Consider the following 24,258-nt stretch of genomic DNA (forward strand, 5'->3'; position numbering starts at 1 on the left):
AATCTCACTCCCTGAACACCCTGGACTTGGAGCATTGGCAGCTACCGACTGACTGGCGAAATCAGGACAGCCACCTGGCTTCCTTCCACTGCATCAAGGAGATCACTGACCTCAGTAAATAATATTCTGTTTTCCTTCCAAAAGCCATCCTGAAGCCAGAATGATGGTGATCCAAAAATTAGAGGATGACAGGTGTTGGGTTTGGCTGGCAACCCCCTTCTACACAACCTTCTGCAGAAAGGGAAGGTTAAAGCCTGGGCTAGAGCTGGCAAGGCTTATTGCAGTGCAGCAATGGATTTTGAAGCCCGTCCAGAGAGCAGCACATTTAAAAGTTTTCAGGAGCATGCTGACTTCTAGGCAGGTGTTCTCAATGTGCATTGTAAACGGTTCAATTTTCTCTGACCTTAACCAACTGAGAAGGGCCAGGAGCCCATCCCCAGTGATGCAATCCACATGAAAGGGAACCTCCACCAATATCAGAAGATAATGGAACTTCTACCACACCTTTCACTGTATGGCCAGCTGAAATTTAAGGCTTTTTTCTTCTTTATAAACATAGATATGGCAAAAATATTGCTACAGCTGACCTTCCTTGCAGCAGGATTATTTACGTTTATTTCAAGCACATGTCTGAGGTTAAAAGCTGCTCTTTGTTTTTATTTGCCTGCGACAGAAATGGATTTTCTGCACATTTAGTAAAAATCAGCATGCAAATAAATGTATGTTAAAAGAAAGTCACCAACATTTTCAATGTTAAAGCTAAAGAATGGCTAGCTGGGAACTGCATGGCCAAAGTGCAACAGCTGCATGCATTTAATAGGCAATGCACAACATGCAAATCATAAGAAACTTTCCACTTTAATATAGCCATAATGTCATTGAAATAATACACTTGGTTTTCTACCCTGCCTGAAGAGGCACAGAAATGACAGTAAAAAATCCACTTGGCTTCCTCATAAGCCCTAAATATTATGCATGTTCCCAAGGAAAAGTCAATGTTTTTTGGACTTAGGGTGCACTATGAAGACATCTCTAAGTGTTCTTTGTTATCCTTGCCCATTTTCTCCTCAGTGGAAAATATGCAGAGCTGCATATTTACCCACTTCCATGGAAAACTTTACTTGACTGAAAATATGTTATTTCTTAAAAATAAACAGATGAGAATTGCCATTCACTGCCCATAGTCTCTTCACGTGCATTGTCCAAGAGGAGTCACAGAATCATGGAGGTTTAAGAAGACCATTAAGATCATCCAGCTCAATTATGAATCGTCACCACCATATCCATCAAACCATATCCTTAAGCACCACAGCTACATGTTTCTCATAAACCTCCAGGGACAGTGATTCCACCACTTCCCTGAGCAGTCATCTGCTTCTTTAACAGTCCTATCCAGGCTGGCCCTTTTGACTGTCAAACAGGAATTTTTGTACTTATTCGCATTCTGCCTAAATATAAATGTCCTTTCCCAATTTGTCCAGTCATCAAAGTTACTGTTTCCAAGCATTAAAGGTTTAGAGTTCTCAAATTATACAAAGAAGAATCAAGCACACAGATAAATTAGGCAGAGGGCAATGCTTCAGCAGATGTACCTTGCATTCACCCAGTGTTAAGACTGCTTCCAGGATTAACGCTTTTAACCATAAGAAATATATCTACTTCAGTTGCTTGAAATACTATAAGCATAAAAGATACCGCTCAAGAGAAATGCTGTTTGTTTTGGCAGCTGTTACCAGGCACTGCACCTCTGAGACCAGCCATACACATTTTAAATATACGCTCTGACTTCTCTGAGATCCTGATTAAATTATGAAAAAGATTCTTCTTTATTACTGCATTTGCTTTCCTCTCTTTGCAAAGCCTAGGAAAGGAACAGAAGCACTATTAGAGTGAATCAGCCAGAAGCTTTGGCTCCGTCATTCCCATAAGCTCAAGGGGAGTTTCAGGGAAGTGCACGGGAGGGGAAATTGGAAGTCTTTTACTAGGATCTTGCAGCAAAAAAATTCTGCAGTTTCATTGTCCTAATGATGATGACATCCTGGCCTCCCCCACCAGGTGTCACTACAAAGTCATTTAAGAGGATCTGATGGTGATAAAGCAAGACGCGGGCAGAATGAAGATTAATAAGACATGCGAGTCAGAGCTGGAGAAGAGTCTCTTCTTGCTCCTCCTCTTGCTCCCCAGCCAAAAATAAAGCAGAACAACACCACTGTGCATTAAGCTCAACAGAGCAGAGTATCAATTTTAAATGTCAGATATGTATAACTCATATTGCATAAGAGTTTTAAATGAGCACCACGTGAGCCTTTCAGATGCGCTCCTCCTGCGTGAGGTTGAGGAAAGGACCAGATGAGATGTCACAGCTACCAGGTCAGCATTGGTCTGGAAAAGGGTCTTTGCTTTGAGATGATCTTTAGGGACTTGCAGAACAAACCCTTACCATCCACTCTGACAAGGACATGAGGCGAGGGATTAACTCATGTGCAACTCTTCCTTTTGCAAGCAAAGACCCTAAACCAAAACACATCCTGCAGATTAGGTTGCAAAATGGCTTATATGGTACTGCTTTTATACCTGAGGTCACAAGAAATAAACACCACCCTCTGTTTCACAGTCTGTGGATACGATCAGCTCATCTGTGGGTAAAAATCCACCTTTCCCCTCCCACTCATGGAAGGAACACATGGAGCATGCCTGGTGCTCCACTCCCCTGCGACTTCCACACAGCAGAATGCAACATCAGAGTCATGTCTGTGAATGCAGACTTGCAGAAAAGAGGTCAAACCAGGACTTCAGAGCAGAGCAACCAGGGAAGGTCCTTGCCCTGCTCAGCAGAGCCATGTACAGGGAGCCTGAAACAGGGTCAGGCAGGATTCAGCCCTGCCCTCCCCAAGTGAAAAACCCTCTTTGCTCATGGTATCCATTTAAATGCTGAGCTGGTTTCAGCCACTGCACTTTAAGCTCCCTTACGGGATCTCACAGTATTTTAGCATAGGCATTTATCAGGCATAACTCTGAAAGTGTTAAGTCAGTCTACATGCAAACACTGTCAGCGCTTATGTTAGTAATAAAAGCCATGTTTAATCTATGCTTTCATGTCTCAGAAATCTATGTATCAATCTATAGCCTTCCAGCTAAATACACTAAGTAGATTAAACTCTGATTGATTCAAAATGTTTTCCACTATATTATCAAAAGTCTACAGATCAGCATAAATACCATGAGGAATTTTTTTTTCCCCTTTGGCAGATTTACAAAAGCAGAGCTTAACTTGAATTGAAACAAACTCCTGCATTTTTACAGGGCAAAAAAAAAAAAAAAGCCTGTTAAACCTCCTCTAGTTCTGCTTTACTTCCAGATCTGGTAAAAGCCTGTGATTAATTGTGATTAATAGCACAGAGCATCTATTCTGTCGTGACAGCAGCAACAGCGTTAAGAAGAGGAGTGTTCCCTCTGTGCTCACCATTCATCTCAGCCACCAGGAGTCACCCTAAAGGCAGCAGTTTTGGGGCTGCAATCTGTCCACGGTGCAGGCAGCTTTACAAAATGGGGGAGTAGGGGTGTTGGCGATACGCTTTTAAGGATGACAGTAAAAATACTGTAAGTGGCTTCTTCAGACTGAAAATACCAATACTTTCATTTCTGTAACATACTCAGGAAAGGTGATAAGCAGGTCATGAACCTGCCAGGTGCTCTAGGGAGGCTCAGCTGCCATTGCTGGCAGTGGTGAACTTCAGCAACAAAAAGAGCACTTGCTCACAGAGTAACATGCCCAACTTGCTGTGATCTCGTTTCAGTGGTTCTTCACAGACTGTCTGCTGGAGGTGTCTGCACAGATGGAACAAGATCCCTACATATGCTCAGCATTCACCCCAGGAGTGCACTGAGACAGCAGTGGTGCAAACAAACGTAGGTTTGAGCATCCCAGCTCTACTAAGGGGATAGAGGAGACATCCCCAAACATCAGTAGGAATGGAGGAAGGTGAAAAGTAGCCCTGGGATGGTAAATTTTGAACCTAGCTCAGATTTAAAGAAATTCCACTCAGCTGAGTTTGGCAGGGTAATGCTTCAGCCTTTCTAACAATGATGTCTGAACTCTCACAGACTCCTTACCTACTCACCACTATGCCATACCCAGTTCCTTCTGGGATCTTTCTCCATCCATCCATGCATTCAGTGAGCTGACACCAGGATGCTGCAAACCTATCTGATCCTGCATCCCCACAGCTTGTTCACACAGCACTGATCCAGCTTCACGTCCAAGTGATGCAGAGCAAGGGAAGGCACTCAGCTTCCACAATACACCTTTGGATTTGAGTGAAGTCCTGCACTCCATCACTCGAAAACATATATTTCATATTTTCCAGGATTCCTTCTCTTTGTTGCTTGATAAGTAAAGGAAGTTTTCATACCAACATCAGCTCTATGTACTTGGGCTCAAAGTGACATTTCTAAAGGAATGTTACAATCAGATTTCAAAGATTTCTTTTAAAACATACTCCAAGTGAACAACAGGATCAGAGGTCTTATTGCATACACAATACTTAGAGAGGTTACAGAACCTAGCTTGGTATATCCAGACCGTATCTGGTTCCTTTATCATCTCAGCATATTAATATACAGTTAACGAGTAAGTTCATTATAAAGGACGAACCTGAAAGTCAATGTCAGCCAAGAAATTGCCTGAGCAATGCAGTAATTGAATAAAAACACACATCAGCAAAACACAAGTGTCACCATGGGCTTGGAGTTCACCAGTGTGACAAACTTCTCCTGTCAGCATACTGCTGTGTACAAGGCTATATCAGAAGACCTTGTGTACCGCATGATGTTTTACAGCAAAAGATGGGTACCAACATGCACACTTGACCTACAGAGTCAAACCAGACTGCCCATAACTTCAAAATCATAAATAGAAATTAAAGAAAAATAGCATTTTGCAAATTCTTAGCCACTCCTCTGGTTACAAAGGGCTTCGCAAGGGGAACATTGACTTGTAAATATTCTGTAGTATGATATAAATGTGAATTTAAATACCAAAAGCAATATAAATGGGTATCAGATTTCCACCATTGTGTTTGATGAGTTTGTGCACTGATCATAGAATCACAGAATATTCCAAGTCAAAAGGGATCCATAAAGATCGTTAAGTCCAACACCAGCTCCACACAGCAGCACCCAAACCCAACCCTGTATCTCACAGCGGTGTCCCAACACTCCATGAGCTCTGGCACTCCGGGCTGTGCCCACTGCCCTGGGCAGCTCATTCCATGCCAACCACCCCCTGGGGCACAGCCTTTCTCTCACCCCCATCTGCCCTCCCCTGACAGCTCCATGATAATCCCTCAGGCCCTGTTGTTGTCCCTCCCCTCCCTGTGAAGAGCTGCAGCCACCATGATGCCTCCCCTCAGCCTGCTCTGCTCTTCACCCAACAAACCGAGGCACCTCAGTGCTTCTCACACATCTTCCTCTCTGGTCCCTTCCAGAGATGACCCTCTGCCCCACCAGGCCCATTTTCAAGGGAAAGAAGCCAATTACCGTGAGAACCTGTCTGCTTTGGGAAAAATTGTTATCTGTCAAGAGCTGAGTAGCTTCTAGAGTACACCTAGAGCTGTGGCAAACAACCAATCAAGAAAAATTGTTTCCTAGCTTCTTCCCTTAAAATAGAAGCAGCTTCCCCTCCATGTTTCTGTCCTTTCCAGTCATTTGAAAAGTGTCACATCTCTGAGTGATTGCAGGTGCCACTAAATAACAAAGCAGCTCTGTTCATTAAGACTTTGTGATTTATTACTTCTGGACCAAGGGAAAGAAAATCAGCCTGAAAAAAAACAACCGAACAGAATTCTGACATCACGTTATTTCCAGTCCAGAACTTCAGACAATTGTTAGAATAGTGATTTTTTAGCAAACGTTCACCAGTTCCCAGAAATGCAGCACTGAACATTTAATTCCAGACGGTTCTGCTGATTGAGAGTGTACAAAAATCATAGCTAACTGCCACCCTAGAGACTGTGTCCTACCTTCATATAGCCAGTCGCTGAGCCCGTTGAAAATAACACCTTCTTTTCCCGTGGAGACCACTCGAATGGCTTGTTTCCCCACATGGGCACAGTAATAGATGTTATTCTCAAAGATAAAAATCTGATTTGAAAGGAAAAAAGAAAAGGAGAAGAGCATTAAGCAGTGGCTCCATTTTAAGATGCTGCATTTTACTTTTACAATAATTGGTAGTAAAGACAGCTCACATATCACATTTCCATAGCATTTTCATCCTAAAAAAAGATTTTCACAGCTTGCTTCTAAAGTCATCAACCACTGGAAAGATGCTAATTTACAGCAAACTGAAGCCCTGGTCCTCCAATATAAGCTTTGTTTTTCTTGGTCCTGTCTTCACTTCAGAAATTGAAGAGTGCAGTGAGATGGCATGAAATGAGGAACGTTGCCTCTCCAGATTTTGAAGTGCTTCGGGCCATGGAGTTGATGGTGACTAAACTGGTTACTGGAAAACGTTTCTTACATGTTTCCAATAGATTTACTGCTACCAGATCATTTTTGGGAATCAGACTGTTCATTTAGGTATTTAAGAGATGATGAGTGAGCCAAACTTTAGCCAGCCATTTAAATATATACATATAGATAGATAGATAGATACGTCTATGGCATCATCTGGTTAGATGTTTAAGTGTCAGCAGTGAAACAGAGATCCTCTCCCTTTTCCCCTCAAAGTGAACCACAGCCTAGACTTATTTGGAAAATAACTCGGGCTGCAAAGATGTACTGAACAGAGTACTGGGAAATCTATATAGACTGAAAGACAAAACTGTTTAACAGAGTTCAGCAGACATTTACAGATGAGTTTATATAAGGTTGGAGCTACTGGAACAAATGTTAGGTATCTACAGCACAAAACAAGAATGCAATTTCTCACACTGCCCTCATGAAAGGATAGAACTGAGAAAAAGTACCTGCTTTCAGCCTATGTTTCACATCCTACTGTGCTGTGTATTTCATGTAAAGATGTGCTGGAAAGATTCCAGAAAAAAAAAGTACAGGTACTAATGTAGTTTTAGCAGTTGTTACTGTGAGTTTGCTTACAGATAAAAAGTATGACTGGAACTAGAACTTGCTTTTCCCCCTTCTAGTCTACAAAGGCTTTTAAACTAACAAGGGTCCATTAATATGTTTTTGAGAGTAAAAAATACATTGTAGAAGATTCATTCATTTTTAGTAAGCAGAGAAGCCAGATGAGAGGCCATTCGGCTCTGCAGCTCCTCTTGCCACAGCCAAGGCTCTGCACTCCCTGTTGTACATCTTCAGTTTGCACAAGAGACAACCTGGATTGTCCACAAGCCATTGGTGGCATTTGTTGGTAAAAGGGAAGACTGGTCAGACTGGGACCTGTTCTCAGCAATGCACAATGCCCTAAAGGATGCTATCCCCAGACTGCAAGACAATTCCAAATCTCTACATCAACATGTGTGATAGCTGTTTGGGCAATCTCTCATGCAACAGGTGCACAGTCAGGTGGAGTTATTCAAGTGATGCAACCCATTTCTTGCCCAGCTTCTCCCAGCAAGTGAAGGTTTTGCAATATTTTGTACTGTCTTAAATTTAAAATGAGTCTACAGGAAAAATAAATAAGGCAGAATGACAACCTGCTTCTGCCCCGTGCTTTGTAAAGCACTGCAATGTTTTCTGTCTTCACTGCTTTGTCTTTCAAAGTGTCATTGCACTAGTCAGGCTGCATAGGGTATCTGGTAGCTGCAATGGAAAATAATAAAGTGCTCTGACTTCAAACCATCTTCCATGTAATTCAGAGCCAAACTGCAGCACCTCATAGAGAATTTAAAATTATCCTCCTAACTACAGTGCCTTGTACCCTAAAAATGTCAAGCATAATCAAGATAAAAAATAACTGAAGCAGCAGAAGGAAGATTTCTATGTAACGTATCTTATAAATTAAGAAAAAGCTTTTGAAATTCTCTTATTCATCAAAAAGAGATGTCTTTGGATTACTTCACCTTCTGGTCTACAGAGATACTAGAGTGGTTTTTTTTAACCTCTTTATAATATTTTCTACTGTTTCCACATTGTGACATTAAAGTAGTGCTTCCTAACAAAAAATCAGAATCCTTTGAGCTAATCACAGAATAATAAATCTGTGTAAGGAAACAGTTTAAAAACCTACAGACATCACTTCTACATTACTTTATGCTTGCTTTATGTAGCAATCTTAAATAATATAAAATGGCAACAGAAGGGGTCAAGCTCAGTTTTGTGTGTCTCTCTGCACAGAAGATAAAGAGCATACACAAATTCCCAGTGCCTTCTCTTTTGGTGTGTGTATTTGAGGATGATTTTAGTCCCAAGATCCTTGCAATGTCTACGCCTTTGCTGATGGACAGCACATTACATCCAGCACTGAGCGCAACTAATGGCATGGGAAATAAAGCTGGGCAACGTCAGGGCAATATCCCCACCTTGAGCACCGTGCCCACTTTGGTTATTATATTTCACAGCCTCTGAAAAATAAGGTACTTGGAAGAAGTAAGAAGACGACAAACATTTATATGTATTGATTGAAGAAAGCAAAATTGTTAACCCTGCAAAATAAACAAGGAAGTCACAGAGCTATAGAAGATAAAAACATGAGACAGAAAAGAGGAAAAATATTTTTAGCCTTTAATTTTTCTTTTCCAAGTATCACAGAAACCAACAAAACCTAAAAGAAAGCTGTTTGAAAATGGATAAAAAGATTTTCTCCTATTGAATTCAGAATTAGTGTGACACTCTGGGGTGTAATGGAAGACTTGGATCTCTTCCTTCTGGATGTTATAATAGGGTTCAAAAATGAAATATTTCCTAACAAAGATAACTAGAGTTCCCAGAGGGACTTAGATAAAGTCTTCTAAAAAAAACCAAACAAACTTGCTTACTCCCAGGATAATAAAACTCACAAGGATTTTGCTGTTGCCTTTAAGGTGTTCAGGATATCACCTAGCATTTTCAGCATAAACCACTATGCCCTCAGCCTCAGGTATCAACACATCACTAGCTCATGTGGGCCAGGAAGAAATTTATGCTTGATCACAATTTGTATTAGAACTGATTACTGCAAGCCATTTGACAAAACTAACATTAGAGAAAATAAAAAATACAATGCTGGTTGGGCCACATGCCTAAGACAGAAAGAGATCTTTTAGTCAAAGTTTAGGTATTTATCCAGTAAAATAGATGTTTACTAAACTAATGCAAAATAAACTCAATCATCTTAAAACATACAAGATCCATCACAACACTGACTGATCCATTTCAAACTTCATTTGCTACTATTTAAAGGCTGACTGTTCTGTAATGTAATATCTCCCTTTATGGTTATTTCACTCCCCCTTACAGCCAAAGAGGTGAGAGAACCTCAAAGAAAATAAAATTAACACATGTTTATCTGCGCTTTTCATGCTTTGATTTATTTTCCAGCTTTCAGGAAAAAATCCGAGTTCATGTTTTCTTTGCCAGCTAAATGAATGACATCTTTAAGATTTAGCATTTCCAAATATAGAGTTAATGTCTGGATGCTTATTACCTTAATCACGCATTGCAGAAGGATGAATACAACCTACAGCCTTCCCACTGCAAGGTCATCCCACAGGAGAGTAGTTAACATGAAAAAGTTTGCCTATTTAGCCTTGAGAGCTTGGTAAATAAAACCTAACCTTCATGTATAGACAGGCACAAAAGGCTTGAACTAGTATTAAATACCAAATAAGCCCAAATATCATTGTTGCCTGAAAGAGCAACAGTCTCAAAACAGAAGGCTCAATTAACAGTGGAACACAGCTTTAAATCAACATACTACTTTCTCCTCATCTAATCTAATGCACTCCACTTTTTTTTTTTTTAACGTTAAAGCCTTATTTCATTTTTATTGTGGTGGTTTTTTTTTTTAGCACTTGGTTTTTTCCATTTACAGAAGTCTTCAAATAAGCTGGCAAGCCAGTTTACCTGAGGGAGTATTCTGGTGGAATAAATGAAATAGCAGATTCATTTTAGAACTCTGCCTCTCAGAAACACATTTAATTTTGCAGAATCAGTGAAGTTATCTGTGTAAAAGTAATTATCCATGGACTTTACTGTTCTAGATGCTAAACAAATGCACAGAAAACAATCATCCCTACCCTGATAGCATATCTTTGTAGACTGGTAAGCCTAGAATGGACACAATAGGCTTTGTTCAACATGTGAAAAAAAACACACAAAAGAGAAGCAGGAACACTGAAGACAAGACTCAACTGACTCACAGGTAACCAGAGCCATTTTAAGGCCCTCAGAGTGTCTAAAACATCTTGTAGTATCATATAGAATGACTCTCCTGGAAAAGCATCTAGAGCCCACATATATTTAATACTATTCATCTGAACTGCTCTAGGAACTTATGTGTATGAAGACAAATGCAGTTTTCAGTGTCACGTAAGTGCACCAGCAAAACCATGAGTCACACTTGGGCAGCTTGAATTCTATTCCAATGCAAGAACCATAAGATCATCCTTACTATAATTATCATTTTACATCAGGTAGACTATTATAAGCCTGTGAAGACTGAAAGACAAAGGATCCCAAGTGCTCCTTGTCCTGTAATGAACTGCACGTCATCCCAATCAAATTACTTGCAGAGCCACAGTCAGCTTCAACATAATACTGAGCTCATAATATTTCCTTCTGCACGGGCAGAGCCACAGCTACTATAAAATTCCTTTTGCTGAAATAACAAAGAGAAATGGTTCTTCATGTAACTTGCTCTATGTATTTGCCAATGCATGTAGGTTGGCATCACCCTGCCTCATCTTGGGTGTGACCTGTCATCATCTGTAAGCATGTGGCTCCAAAGGCATGAGCCAGACTGTCCTAGATACCAATGAAGAACTGCCTAACTCCATGGACTTCTCACTCTCCAGCAGCTTTTGTGGCTTTCAGGTTGCTTCCATGTCCGAATAAGTCAATCAAAGCAGTCCATGCAGTTTAGGTATCTACTGCTTCTACTGATTCTAAACTGCCAAAAGAAAATATCAGGTACCTTCATCTACTCAACATATGGTCCATTAGCTCTCTGTTACTCACAATCCTAACCATGTCCAAGTCCCACTGTTTCTCCTTCACATGTTTTCCTCTACTTAAATGCCAGTCACATCATTTCTTAACCAGCAGGCACTGATTTCTCCAAACATGCCCAATAAGAATCTATGTGAGTAAATGAAGGCGATCACTTGAGGTAGATCCAGATTTCTGTAAGGTTGGCCATTCCTAACCACAATATTCCTCAGTATATAAATGGAGATTCAACCACCTGAAACCAATTTAGGTACTATTTAAGGTTCCTACTCCTTTACATCAACTATTTCTTCAGCCAAGTGTACATGAAGACTCCTACGGCACAGTTTCTACACTTCATCTAATTCCATTCAAATATTTTGAAGATGGCCCCTCTCAAACCAGTTTTGTTTTACAATGCCACATGACATCTGGAAGCTGAGGAGTGTGAAAATGAGAAACTGTCAAGAGAAAGATTCCCTTGCTGTTTTGCCCAAGCTAAAACATGTCCTTACTATACAGAATTAGCATGCCCATCTGTGCCCATGCAGCATCTTGAAGCAGATATGATAATTGTGATCTCAGTTTGGGATATCATGGAAATCTGACAAACACTGTACTGAAAAGGTCTTGGCATTTTGCAATGGTAATTCTTACATCAACTAAAGCAGAAAAATGCATCATCAATGCAAAAACAGTTTCTAAAGCTTGTTGTTGATTGATTATGCATTATTCAGCGAATAATGATTATCTGAATATGAAAACATGCATAAATGGAAGCTAGTTGAACATCAAAGCTCATTTTTCACAAGTGTTGTTCTTAAAACATACGGTACAATTACACCAACTCATCAGTTCTTCTAAAAAAAAGAGTAATAAAAGCATGAACTATCCCTCCCCAGTCAATTTATGTAATAACAGTATTTTAATTAGAGTTCTATACCAGCTGTTTTTGAAAAAGCTTGACAGCAATTGGGATATAAGTAGTGAGTCAAAGCATTTTTGTTCTCCTGCATCACAGAGTTCAATTTCGTGGGTTTGGAAAGAGACGTCCAGAAATTATGATGGAGAAGCGAAAGTAAGTTTTTAAGTTGATTCTTTCTTCACAAAGCCAAATTGTCATCATTAAGATTGATGATAAATGAATTAAACCATTCCATTTAATCAACATATTGCAGAGAAAGAAATTTTGATAAATTATTGACAGAAAAGTCTACAGGTTTAATTTTTCATACAAGCTTTGCTGTAATTCAGAGTAAGAAGATAACTTATTCCCAGGGCAAGGATTTAGAGGACATGCTTTCTGAAGGTATGCAGCACACAGATAACGTTTTCTTTGGACAAGGGTAAAATTTACCTTACTTATTTTCTTCCTAGAAAAGGCCAAATGTGGCACTTTATAATAGAGTGAAGTGAGGACTATCCCAATATTAGAAATACTCTGCAGGAAGGCTTTCAAGATAGAGAAACTGAAAACAGCCTTGAGGATCACTATGACCAGAGAATACAGTAGTACAGATTGATGCCCATAAGGACAGTGCCAGTTCATAGACATTTCAAAAGCAGTATTTTTTTACTCAGAGATCAAAGGCTCCATATCTGATATAAGCAGCATAACAGAGTGACCGAATGGGGACTTGTGTAAAGAAAGGAAACACAATCAGTTTTGCAAAGGAAATCCACGAGAATTACTGCAACAGAACACCGCTGCACACACTTGCTTTGATTATACATTTAGCAAAGGAAGTGCAGAGAATTATCACCTGTAAACTGTGCAAAAGTCCCTTGTAAAATAAGCATTAAGGCCCTAATTTTGCTCTAATTGCCCACAACTAGCAAGAAGCCAGAGGGTTGTTTTTCCATTCCTTATGTCTTCATTTTATTTCCCCACGCAGTGACTAGATCCCTGGCATCCCAAAGACAACCAGGAAATGTATCAGTTTGCACAAGGGTTTAAAGTCACTGAAGGACCCTGGGAACAGCATTCAGTAGATTCTGTAGACCTTTTCTGCTAGCGATATTAAGGTATCATTTGGAAAGCAGAAGAGTTTGTAAGATCCTGTAGTTCTTATAGTCCCTAGACCTACTCTAAACTGGCATGCTAGATGAAGTCCCATTCATCAAACAATGGGAGCAATGACTGAATTCTATGATCGGGAAACACATTTCATTTTTTCCTTTTAAACTCGGTACAGATTTTTGTCTCAGTTCTTTAAGCTTAAGTTCTTAACTACATTAATGTTCTTCTCAGGTTTCTACAAGCCTCTTCACATTTTTGACTTTGCATCATTACAAACACAGCCAATTTCCATTTATATTCTGAGAGCAGGCTAGTCCATAACATGTAGGGATTCTAATTACACAGAATCTGCAAGAGTCTGGCCAAATAAGCAATTACTATGGCTGGGAAGATTTTAAAATAGATGTTTTAAGAAAAATATGCTGTCCTATTTTCTGTTCTTCGGGGAAGAAAGAACATTTATTTCGCACTGACAAAGAGAACCATGTCCGCTTGGAATTCTTTGCCCTGGATTCTAATGGGGTTATTTTAATTTATGACTGCCTTTTTGTATTAAAGCATATATCAGTAAATGTACTATTTAGTATGGAACTCTGATTCTGCTTTTAAGTTCTCCTTGATGGATCATCTTGTATTCTGTAACCTAATACCACTGATGGTTATGTAGGGCATCACTATAAATTAGATTATTTAATATGAGATGATACAGTGTATCATTCTAACTATTTTGCTGAGTTATAAAATGAATATCTGGCTAAGGAGAGCACATGGATTACTTGTTAGCATAAAGAAAACTTGCAACTGGGTTCCTCCAGGAACACAATGTCCTTACACAGTCAGCAATGCAGTGCAATATGCCTCTTTCATACAATGTTTAGTATGGTATAAAAACCACCAGCATTTATTCCAGGAGCTGAGCAGAATGTACTAGAAGGCCTAATGGAATTGTTCTAGAGGCATTTTCATGGCTCAGACAAATGTCTGGGGAAGGTGAGATCACCAGTGCAAGCAAAGGTGAGCTGCTCCACAGTACAAGTAGACTAAGCAGCACAAACTAAGAGACTGCTTGTGCTGTCTTAAGGCATAGCATTTAGACATACTGTGACTTATGACTGCTTCTTTATAGAATGAAAGGAAACATATAACTTCAGTGGACTGCATCTACAAATCACAGCTAGCAGGATGCCAGAAACACCAGTGCACTGACTCAAGCAAAGTAAAGGAATATCAACATTTCAGGAAGGAACTGTTTTCAGTGGAACTGACCCCGTGCTAACATGCTCTACTATCAGAAATCATGTGCTCTATTGAAACTGTGGTAGGATACAAAGGACCACAGTAACATAATAGAACTCAGAACTTGTACTACAGTGCATCAAGATGGTGAATTGCTCCGGGATTTAAAAAAAAAATAAGGAAAATACTCTAAGTTAGTATAGCAGATCCATCAGTATATGCATTTTTGTAAGCTATATACCACGTGTATACTGTGTGTATGTGTGTGCCCACAATAATTAATGTTTTAATCCTGCATGTCCACTGGAGGGAGAACTATATATCGTCATCTGCATACTGAAATTAAAACAGAAAACACAGTAATGGCTATGAAGTCATGGAAGAAGTCTATGGCAGTGACAGCCTCCAGGGGAAACGCCCTCAGTACTAAGCCACCGTATGGCTCTCACATTTAGATGGAAGAGAAGTAGATTTTTCTCAACCAAACTAACACAACACCTTTTCAGTGGTGTCCACTGATTATAAAGGAAAAAAAGGGAATTTCAAACTACAGCAGCCTGTCCCCATATTTAGTATATATATCTCACTGTAGTTCTCATAAAGATTCTGACACTGGGAAAAGGGATGAAGCAAAGGTTATTCTGAAACTCTTGCTTTTTCCCAGAATGCAGGAGCTACGCATAAAGCTGTATTCTAACTGTGAATTGGGTGTACACAGGGATTAGAATGGAAGGAACGTTTTCTTCCTCGCAACTAAGATTACCAAGCCAGAATTATTACATATAGCAGACTGCAGTTAAATATTGATTCAGATGCCATTGTAAAAATAAAAAGTGAGAGAAGCGCAGCTTAAAAACAACAATATAAAAGTCTATTTGATAACAGTGGAAACAAATAGACCCACAACAATTATATGCTCAGCAGTTCAAAGGCCCAACTGGATCTGAACAACAAATGTCTCAGTACCTCCTGTGGAAATCCTCCTCACTTGTGGTCTGTGCTGGCATTATGCCTGGCACTATGTCGGCATGAATTCATGCAAGGAATGACTTGCTAATTAAAGGAGTCACGCCCCTTCAGTTCCAGGTGTCATCACTTAACCAGCATTTTGCATCTAGATATCCCAGTTAGCATGATATTGCGCTAGGTGCTGACCTTATTTATTTACAAAAAGCAGTGTTGATTGGTTGTGACCCTGTATGGCAGGACCCACCATTCAAATTTATTATATACAGATGAACCCAAGTATTTCTCTAAATTGCACTGTGCTTTTTTGACAGCAATACCTGTAACAACAAGCTATTTACCAGCATTAGCATTCACTATTTGAGGGCACCTGGCAAAGCTCTAACATGGCAGAGGCTGAAAGACTTGTGGTACATAACTTTTACTACTTTAGAACAGATTATACACTTGATTGCTGTGTAATCTGCAAGAATAAAAGGTAGCTCCTGCTTCAGGGGAGCTGACACTGTAAGATTTATTGGCTTTGAATGCCAGAGGAACCCATTTTGACCACTCTCTGGGTCGGCAATAAATGCAAGGGTGTGCAAAAAAAAATCCAGCAATTAAATGCAATTATGATTCTCTTCCTGCACATCTCAGGTAGTATAGAAAGACCACTGAAAAAGACTGAACAGCCAGGAGAACCTCAAACATGTTTTTCTTTGCTGAAGGATAAATACTAGGATATGAGAGAGTGCTGCTAATGTGTCACTCATCATTTGTATCCATCAGACTGTTACAGCGAAATATAGAAGGGAAAATAACATCACAGCAGAAAGTCTTCTGCCTCTGACAACTGGTGTATAACCACTCCCACGAGTAGTACTTTAGTGCTGGCAATGCAGGTAAACACTCACTGTGCATTATTAGAGTAGTCCTACTGCTTGTGCCTTCCTTATAACAGTGCCTATGTACACTCCCAGTGTGTCCTTGAGGCAAACATTTTGAACCTAGACATGCTCATTTTGGAGTAACTTAGACAAAAGCATCCTGAAAACCTCAGGGTTTTGGGATTCTTTGCACACTTTAGCTACAGACATGCAATAGAGCATCTTGCTCCTGAAGCATTCCCTGCCTTTAGGCAAACAGAGAAGGAAATTTCTGCACTCTGTTTTGGTTTTGTTTCTGGTGGTTTTATTTTTGGTGAGGGGGGTTGATAAATAGAGAAGCTTAAGTCTGTCTTTCTCACACATTCTGAACTGAGTTTGGGCTGATAGCAACTCTGATTTGCACAGACAGTACTGAGGGAAATACAGTATGCAAACCTTGTGCGATCCCTCTGCACGTAGGCAGAAACTCATTCTAAAAACTCAGAGCTATAAAGCATGAAAGCATTAAAATAATCCACTAAGATCAATTAACAAAAGCTCTTTATCTTTATTAATTTATTTATAATGGTGGCAGGATTGACACTCCATAAGGAGAAAAGTATATTTCTGTTGGGTCACAAATGTCAAGAAAAAGAAAAGAAATCCAAGAAAAGCATACATGGAACAGGGTAAATGAGGAGCATAAAGTTTTTTTGCAGTCCTATTGTGACATCAAGATCCTTATATTGCTGCAAAGTATCACGCTTTGATGCTGCTTGAGAGAAATACAGCATATTAGCTGAAAATCACCCAGGAACATGATGAAGGTCATGGGATTGATGCCATTGCATACTGAGAATTCTGGACTGTTGATTGTACCCTCGAATCAATGAATTTTGTTCCAATACTTTGAATAGACAATTTCATGCACAGAAAGTAAATATATTGCACTGTTACTCAAATTTAACTGTGCTTTTCACTCTGCAAAGTCATAATTGATGTTTCACTTGGTAGGACAAAAGAGAAGAAGCAAATCATTAATAACAGCCATACTAAGAGAAGTAGGTGGCTCCTCTTCCATACTCAGGTTAGTACAGGTAAAGGCATGATCCTTGCATCAGCTTTGTCAGACTTTAAGACATGGGCTGAAAGCTGAGAAAAACAGAAGCAATTTTTTGAGGTGCCAGAAGTGAGGGCTTCTCTGCACTTTGATTTCCTGACATTGATTTTCTCAGATCCAATATCTGCTGCTATTTATGTAGATCTGTCAGAATGTGTGGCATTCTGCAGGCTATTGAGAAGAACCACGCTCTGATGAATTCATAATCCAAAAATTGGCATATAATTTAATGAGTAAAGACAAAAGAAAACAAGATAAATAGAAAATTGCTCCTGGGAATGGTCTGCTGTTTATTCTAAACTGAAAAGAATGCAAATTATTCAGATTCTTCTGTTGCAAATCTCTTTTTATGAATCATTAGGCAAGCAAGCAAGAACAAGGACAGACATGGTGACCAAAAGTTCTCCTTGGAAAGATGAAATAATGGAAATAAAAAGCTGCAGGGCTAAACTCTCCCAGCCTTCCTCTCCTTTGCACTGGTAAAGCAGGAAGATTTTGATGGGAAAGTATTCTGTTTCCTGAACAGAGGGGTATCTTCAAGGTGATGTAAACCCATTCAACCCTTGCTCCCACCTTTCCTGGGACTTAACTTGTTTGTTCTGACTGAGGGAATCAACACAGATGGAAATAACACATTGGGAACTCTCTCTCCTTCTCTTACAATACAATCCAGCAAACAATTACACCAAACTTGAAAAGAGTGCTGCTTTTCTTTGCACTAGCGCTCTATGTCATCCTCACAGAAGGAGCAACTAACTTCACCTGGAATTATATTGAGTAACTCAGTTGGTCACAAAATACAGAAGACAGAGTATTTATATTCTCTTTATTGCATCTGTAAAGCTTGCAGAATTTTTTTTTTTTTTAAAGAAAAGCTTCTTTGGCAATTCTCTGGTGATAAGCAGCTGTGAGTAGACTGTTGGTGCATGTAAAAGCCTCCTTATTTTATAAACTGCACTCATAGTTTTATTTCAAGGTGAATGACCGATGAGGAAAAGATCAAGAGGCACATGTGTTAACATGGTAACACTTAAAACTACCAGTTAGGGTCTCTTCCCCATCCTGATTAACAAGGCAGGAATAAGGAATATTACTGAATTAAAGGCCAACAGATTTACATATTTAGAAGCCTCAAACAGAAACACCCAGAAGAAATCCACAGTTGCACAGTATTTTCAAGATTCATAGGAATGCTTCAGATTACTAAGACTGCCATGTAGCCCAAAGAAGGGATATTTACCAAACTTTATGTATTAGAGAATTAAGATATTACCATATTTTTAATAAAAATTGGTGGAAAGTGGTATCAATTATTTCAGTAGAAGAAGATGAATCTGGGAGTTGAAAAGCTTTATTTTTCTGAACTATATAGACAATATTGTATATATAGAATCATAGAATGATTTGGGCTGGAAGGGACCTTTGAGATCATCTAGTTCCAATCCCTCTGCTATAGGTAGGGACATGTAATTAATCCATTTGGATATATTTTCTTTCTGTATAGAAAGATTCCTTTGGTAGCAGAGGCAATGGAGTAAGTAGATTGGTTGTCTTATCTTTGGCATGAAAAAAGTTAAATCTTCTTTCTAAGACAAAAGTTAAGAATATCCACTCAGCTTGGTAGAACTAACATGAACATGAATCAGTATTGTGCTGTGACTAAGGGCACTGAAGCATGTAAGTTTACAGCAAAAGTACACTAAAAAATGAAAAAAAAAATGGAGCTGTCCTTGTGAACTTGAGAAAAACCAGTAAAGCAGCTAAAGATTATCCTTCCATTAGCAGATAAAGCTTTTGTTACATTATGCGTATGCTTATGTTGTGAAACTCAGTTTGTTAGACTTAGAGAAAGAAAACAGTTAAAAATGAAATGCTCTTTTTCTTTTTCCCTTCTTGGCTATGTCCTAAAGGTAGTCACTGGATGCTTATCATCATACGTTATCAGTTGATCATACATTATCAGTAACCAGAAGCCTATAGATATGAACATGCTGGTGTTGACAAGTGACTATGGGAGTTTGGTCAGTATCAGACCCCAGTCTCTTGTGAGGTGGTACAAAGTACTCAACGGGAACTTTTTGGGCAGCAGATGAAGGAATTTAAGATAGCACATATTAGAGGACAAAACTCAGGTATGTATGTGTGTAAGATGATGAAAAATAAGCTTATCATAAGTCAATTTCACAGAGATGCAAAAATTGCCTCCTCTCTATTCCTATGAGATCTGAGCTCAATAACTCCCTCCAACCTTGTTCTCTTGATGGAGAAAGGGAGAAACCTTCTTGATCCTGCATCTGTTCTTTTCCTTCCAACATGACTGAGAGACTTGCAGTGATGACTGTAGTTTCTTAAGTCACAAACTTTTAAAATAATGTAGTTAAAGGCACAAAAAAGAAATGCCTGAAAAAAACACTATGGAGAGAAGAATGATACTACACTTTCTTAGCTACTCTAAAGCTCCTATTTATTTTTTACATTTCTGGAGGCAAGGGGGTAGTAAAATTCCGTATCAGAAAAACAGAAATTACCTGGTATGACCAAATACCTCCTGTTGGATCTACACCAGGAAATGAAGCACAGGAATGTAGCCAGCTGTAAAAAATGGGCAAATCCAAAGATAGCAGTAGCCAAGAGGAAAAAAAACTGGAGATTTCAGGACTACTACACCAGGCTTCATGAAATACAGAAGATCCCTAAAAATTTGTGGGTGTTTTTTGTTGTTGTTGTTTGTTTTAAAAAAGGCATGCTCTGGAAACTTCCTTCAACACTGCAATGGAAAGCACAGCAACGATAGCTGAGTAGCGAGGTTGTATGCTGAAGCAAGTGAGGAATTGATCAAAACAACATCCACAGGCACAAAAATAAAGGTCAGATGCTGCTTACCTTTGGAAAGCCTCAAGTACACAAGGTCCACCAGCAAGATAACCTCACCTCCACTGCCAACCCTTATATGAGTTCTGGGAAGGGGTGAAGCCAGGATCCACCCCTTCTGGTCACTCAGGTGCACTGCTTTAGCTGAGCTCCCTGGGTTGGCCCAGCCTTTAACCAGGCGCTCAATCACTGGTTCAAGCCATGACTAAGCATTTCTGTTACACGCTTCTACTTCAGCCTATTCTGCAGACAACTACAGTGCAAATTAAGAGCACATCTGTTCTAGATTTGAAATATTCCCAGTGCCAAGTTTGCACATCTAGTGACATCCTTGTGAAGCAACGATATACTCACTAGTCCATATGTTCTATTATAAATCTGTCCTGTGCCCAACAATAGAAGAAAGTGCTTCCTCTCAAAGGACTTTCATAACATCTTCTTTATTTGCACTTTTAGACACAATTACTTTGCTGTACATTTATACATTTGGCAATTTCATAAATTTACATGATAAGACAACTCCATAAAGATATCAGTAGCTACTACATGGGTTTCAGGAATCTAGTCATGAGCTGATTATTCTCTTCAACTCAATAACACTATAGTCTCTAAATTCATTCACACGCTTGTTCTTTCTCTTACCAGCTGTTGCCCTTTTGGACCCCAACCAGCATACTGAAGCTTTGCATCGCTGACCTCAGGGGGGTACAAATTCTGGGGATCCCTGCAAAAGAGAAAAACAAAATTTCAGCTTCAGAAATGTCCTCGTGCAAGCGTATGCACACTCTCCTGTGGAAATCCACCATGCTCCATTAGGCATCTTTCAAACAATCGTTGACCATTTAGTGCCCAAATTCAGCATATATCTTATCATATGATAAGAACTACACCAGTACCAAGCACTTTTACCTGACAAGCTATGTTTTCTATTAATATGATGCTGAAAACATTAGTTTTACCACTGACTTCCCTAAACCTTAAGAATTAGTCAAGGGATGGTAAACACAGTAATTGCATACATTGATGATATCTGATAAGAGTAAACAATAATTATGTATTTGAAACATAATGCCACAAGAAAAATACAATTTCTTTTCAGCATCTCACAGTTTTCCTGCCTAATAGTTTTACTTTGTACATGATGGCAAGCATGTTTTGCAGATTTACAAGTGATATGCAGTCTGGCTTTGAAGGCAATATCTCTTGCTAATACCTAAAATTTCTATCTTTTAGAAAATAAAATACTTTTCTTGTTCTTTCATCAATTACCTTTATTTTGTAGCTGAACATCAGAGAGATGCAGCAAATGCATTATAGAAAAAGGAGGGTTGTTTCGTTTTTTTCCTGTAAATGTCAGAGTAGCATAATGTCACTTCATCATATCACAGAAAGCAAAACTCTTCCAGTGTATTGATGGTATTTATACTCAGTAAAATAATTATTAAAAAATAATTTCATATAATACAAATAACTTTATATAATTTTATATTCTGAAGGCACATTACTATAGCTGCACATTGTAATGTTCAGCAAACAAATGCACTAAAAAGTCAGTATACAGCATGTCTCATTAGCAGAACTCAAATGGCTTTAAAAAGTAAGAGAATTATCTGTCTACAGACAGGAATTAACAAGGCAATCTGAGGCCAACATTGCCCAAAAACAGAGAAAAGAGCCAAAGCTTGCCTAGCCTCTAAGCAAAAGGCTGCTCTGCAGCATTTGTTACTTAGATAAAGGCAATGTTTTCCAGACCAAATTTTCAAAACAGAACAGAACTGAAAGCATTAATTAGACAGTAATGAAATTCTTTTTGTTGCTTGGACTATGAGCAGTGCAATGCCATGGCTATGTTCCAGCTCTGCCTATTCAGATGAGATCTCCCATGGCTGCACCTTCCCACCACACCATGGATACATGTCCAATGGCACCAGCAACAGAAGAAGTTAGGAATGCATTTTACAGTCTTTCAAATGTGCAAAGTGTTTTTCTTGTATGCTTCTGTAGAAAGGCAACTACAATCAGGGTAAACCCTAAATGAGATAGGATTCCAATGTATACAGAGTCTGTTTCCATAACAGATCTGGTTGCAATAGCAACTTCTGCACTGCTGCTAGAGAGTGGTTATAAACCATAACCCATATTGCCTCTGCAAAGAGGCCCTTGGAGCTGATTGAACAATGAAGTGTTCCTGATTACAGGTCTGATGTAGATGTGGAGAGATGAGTGGTTTGTTGAGGCATTGACCCTTCAAGTCAACGTGCATCACCCAGATGGCTTCTGGCTCTACTGGCAAAGCATCACTCAGCACTGATGCTGGTGGGATATAATTATGCCTTTTCTTCTGATGATTTTCAGTTGTAAGTATTTGTGGGCAGCTTAAAGTCAGTTCTGTAAGATAAGTGATTGTCATACTGAACTCCTACTAATAACAGCCAGAAAAGTCCCGTTCCCACAAGAGGAACAGCCCTACAACTTCTGTATCTTTTCAGGTTTGTATGCATCAGCTACTTAAAGTTCAAGTCAGCTGTTCCTGTTAAGACTCAGTTTCTTTGGTTAGCTACTTTGATTAACCCAACAGACAGTAACATCCGAATGCAGGAGAGAGAAAACTAGCGAATCAAATAAAAACCTCTCATGGGAGAAAAACTGTCATTTACTATTTGACAAATGAATTATCTATTTGTTGGTGGTTTGTTTGCTTGTTTTCACCTATAAAAAGGAGAGGAGCAAGACACTATAAATAAAATAAATGGAGAGGGAAATATCATCACCAAACAAACAGATTAGACAAATTGTAAGAAGTGAAACCTGTAATGCTTCAAATAACCCTGGTGGAGCTTAGCGACAGGCATACCAATTACATTCTGTAATTCAGACCAGAGCCCAGACAAGTCCCATCACGATGCTCACTGCACCATGTTTTAGAAGAGGATGGCTTTAATGCAATGAGAAAAGCTGCATAAACCAGCTTTGGTGGTTGATAAGGTGAAAGACAAGGCAGAAGGTAAAAATCTGGTCTACCAGGAAAAAGCTCTGCTGCTTTTTGAAAGCAATGAAAAGCAAAGACATTTTCCCTTTCTCTGAGGAAAAAATATCACTGCTTCTGCTGAATTAGTTCTTACTCTGCTCAGAATAGATGGGAAATTTCTCTTGTAGCCTAATCTTGTTTATTTGTCATTTGATAAATGTGCAGATAGAAAGGCTGACTGATGGAATTGCATATTGTGTGAAGGTGCCTGATATACAAATTGAGCTACAATAAACTTCCTCTACATTGAATGCTCTTAGCCACTGAATGTGTAAGAGCAGGAATGCCAAAGTAATGATGTAGACCAGTGCAGGGAGGTCTTAGCTAGGAAACTATCCTCATACTCTGCACTATTCTTTTCCATAATGGGATAACAAAAGCAGTTTAAGATCCTAGTTTCCTCCAGAAATGCTCCTGAGAATTGGACATGCTCTTCTAGTTCTCTTCTCTTAGAAAGACGAGAATCCTCTTCACAAGAGAACCACTATTCACTACTTGCAGAAAACTTGAACATTACAGCAATGGGCCTGAGAAGACATCCCTCTTTGGTAGCCATGATCTAGAAGGCTTCAGAGAAACTGGATCAGCGTGTACACTGTATTAGCAGTGACCAGGCGAGACCAGACTCTCAGCAAGCCTGAGAATGGCATACAATTCAGCTCACCTACTAGCAAACTCTGCCATGTAATAGTAGATTTTTACATGCTTAAATGGGGTACATGGGTGCATAAACATTAAATCCCTCCATGGCAGCCCCAAACAACTCCTTTATGAATGTACCACATCACCTGTAGCAGAAGGAGTACTTGCCTACAGAGCCTCTACAGTGCGATGGCCACAACCTATTACCACTCTCCCCAAGCAAGCTCTTCATGATCCACAAACTGAAATACACATTTGGAGAGCAGCTATCAAATGCACCTCAGGTTATCTCATCCTATTCAGAACCTGCAGTTCTCCTCGTTAAAGAAGAAGCCTGAAGGTTCTCAGACCAAATGCGCACCAAAAAGTCAGGAGCACTTGCCCATCGCCCAGGTACTGCATACATGTCTCACAATGGCCTAGCCAGCCATGTCCTTCTAGG

The 24,258-nt window shown here is 39.4% G+C and overlaps 1 protein-coding gene across 5 annotated transcripts in view; it reads right to left on the reverse strand.

Moving 5' to 3' along the window:
- The window catches only part of DPP6 (dipeptidyl peptidase like 6), a 442,842-nt gene that overhangs the window by 70,743 nt on the left and 347,841 nt on the right, over positions 1–24,258 (reverse strand). For all 5 annotated transcript variants that reach the window (XM_015852842.3, XM_015852845.3, XM_015852841.3 and 2 more), the window contains exons 7-8: positions 20,789–20,870; positions 6,021–6,141 (exon numbers count right to left, since the gene is read on the reverse strand). In XM_015852842.3, the coding sequence (XP_015708328.1) occupies positions 6,021–6,141; positions 20,789–20,870 (203 nt within the window). The remainder of the gene's footprint in view (positions 1–6,020; positions 6,142–20,788; positions 20,871–24,258) is intronic.

This window comes from Coturnix japonica, chromosome 2 (assembly GCF_054131305.1).
Source record: "Coturnix japonica strain WE chromosome 2, WE-NBRP24, whole genome shotgun sequence".
Taxonomy (NCBI): domain Eukaryota; kingdom Metazoa; phylum Chordata; class Aves; order Galliformes; family Phasianidae; genus Coturnix; species Coturnix japonica.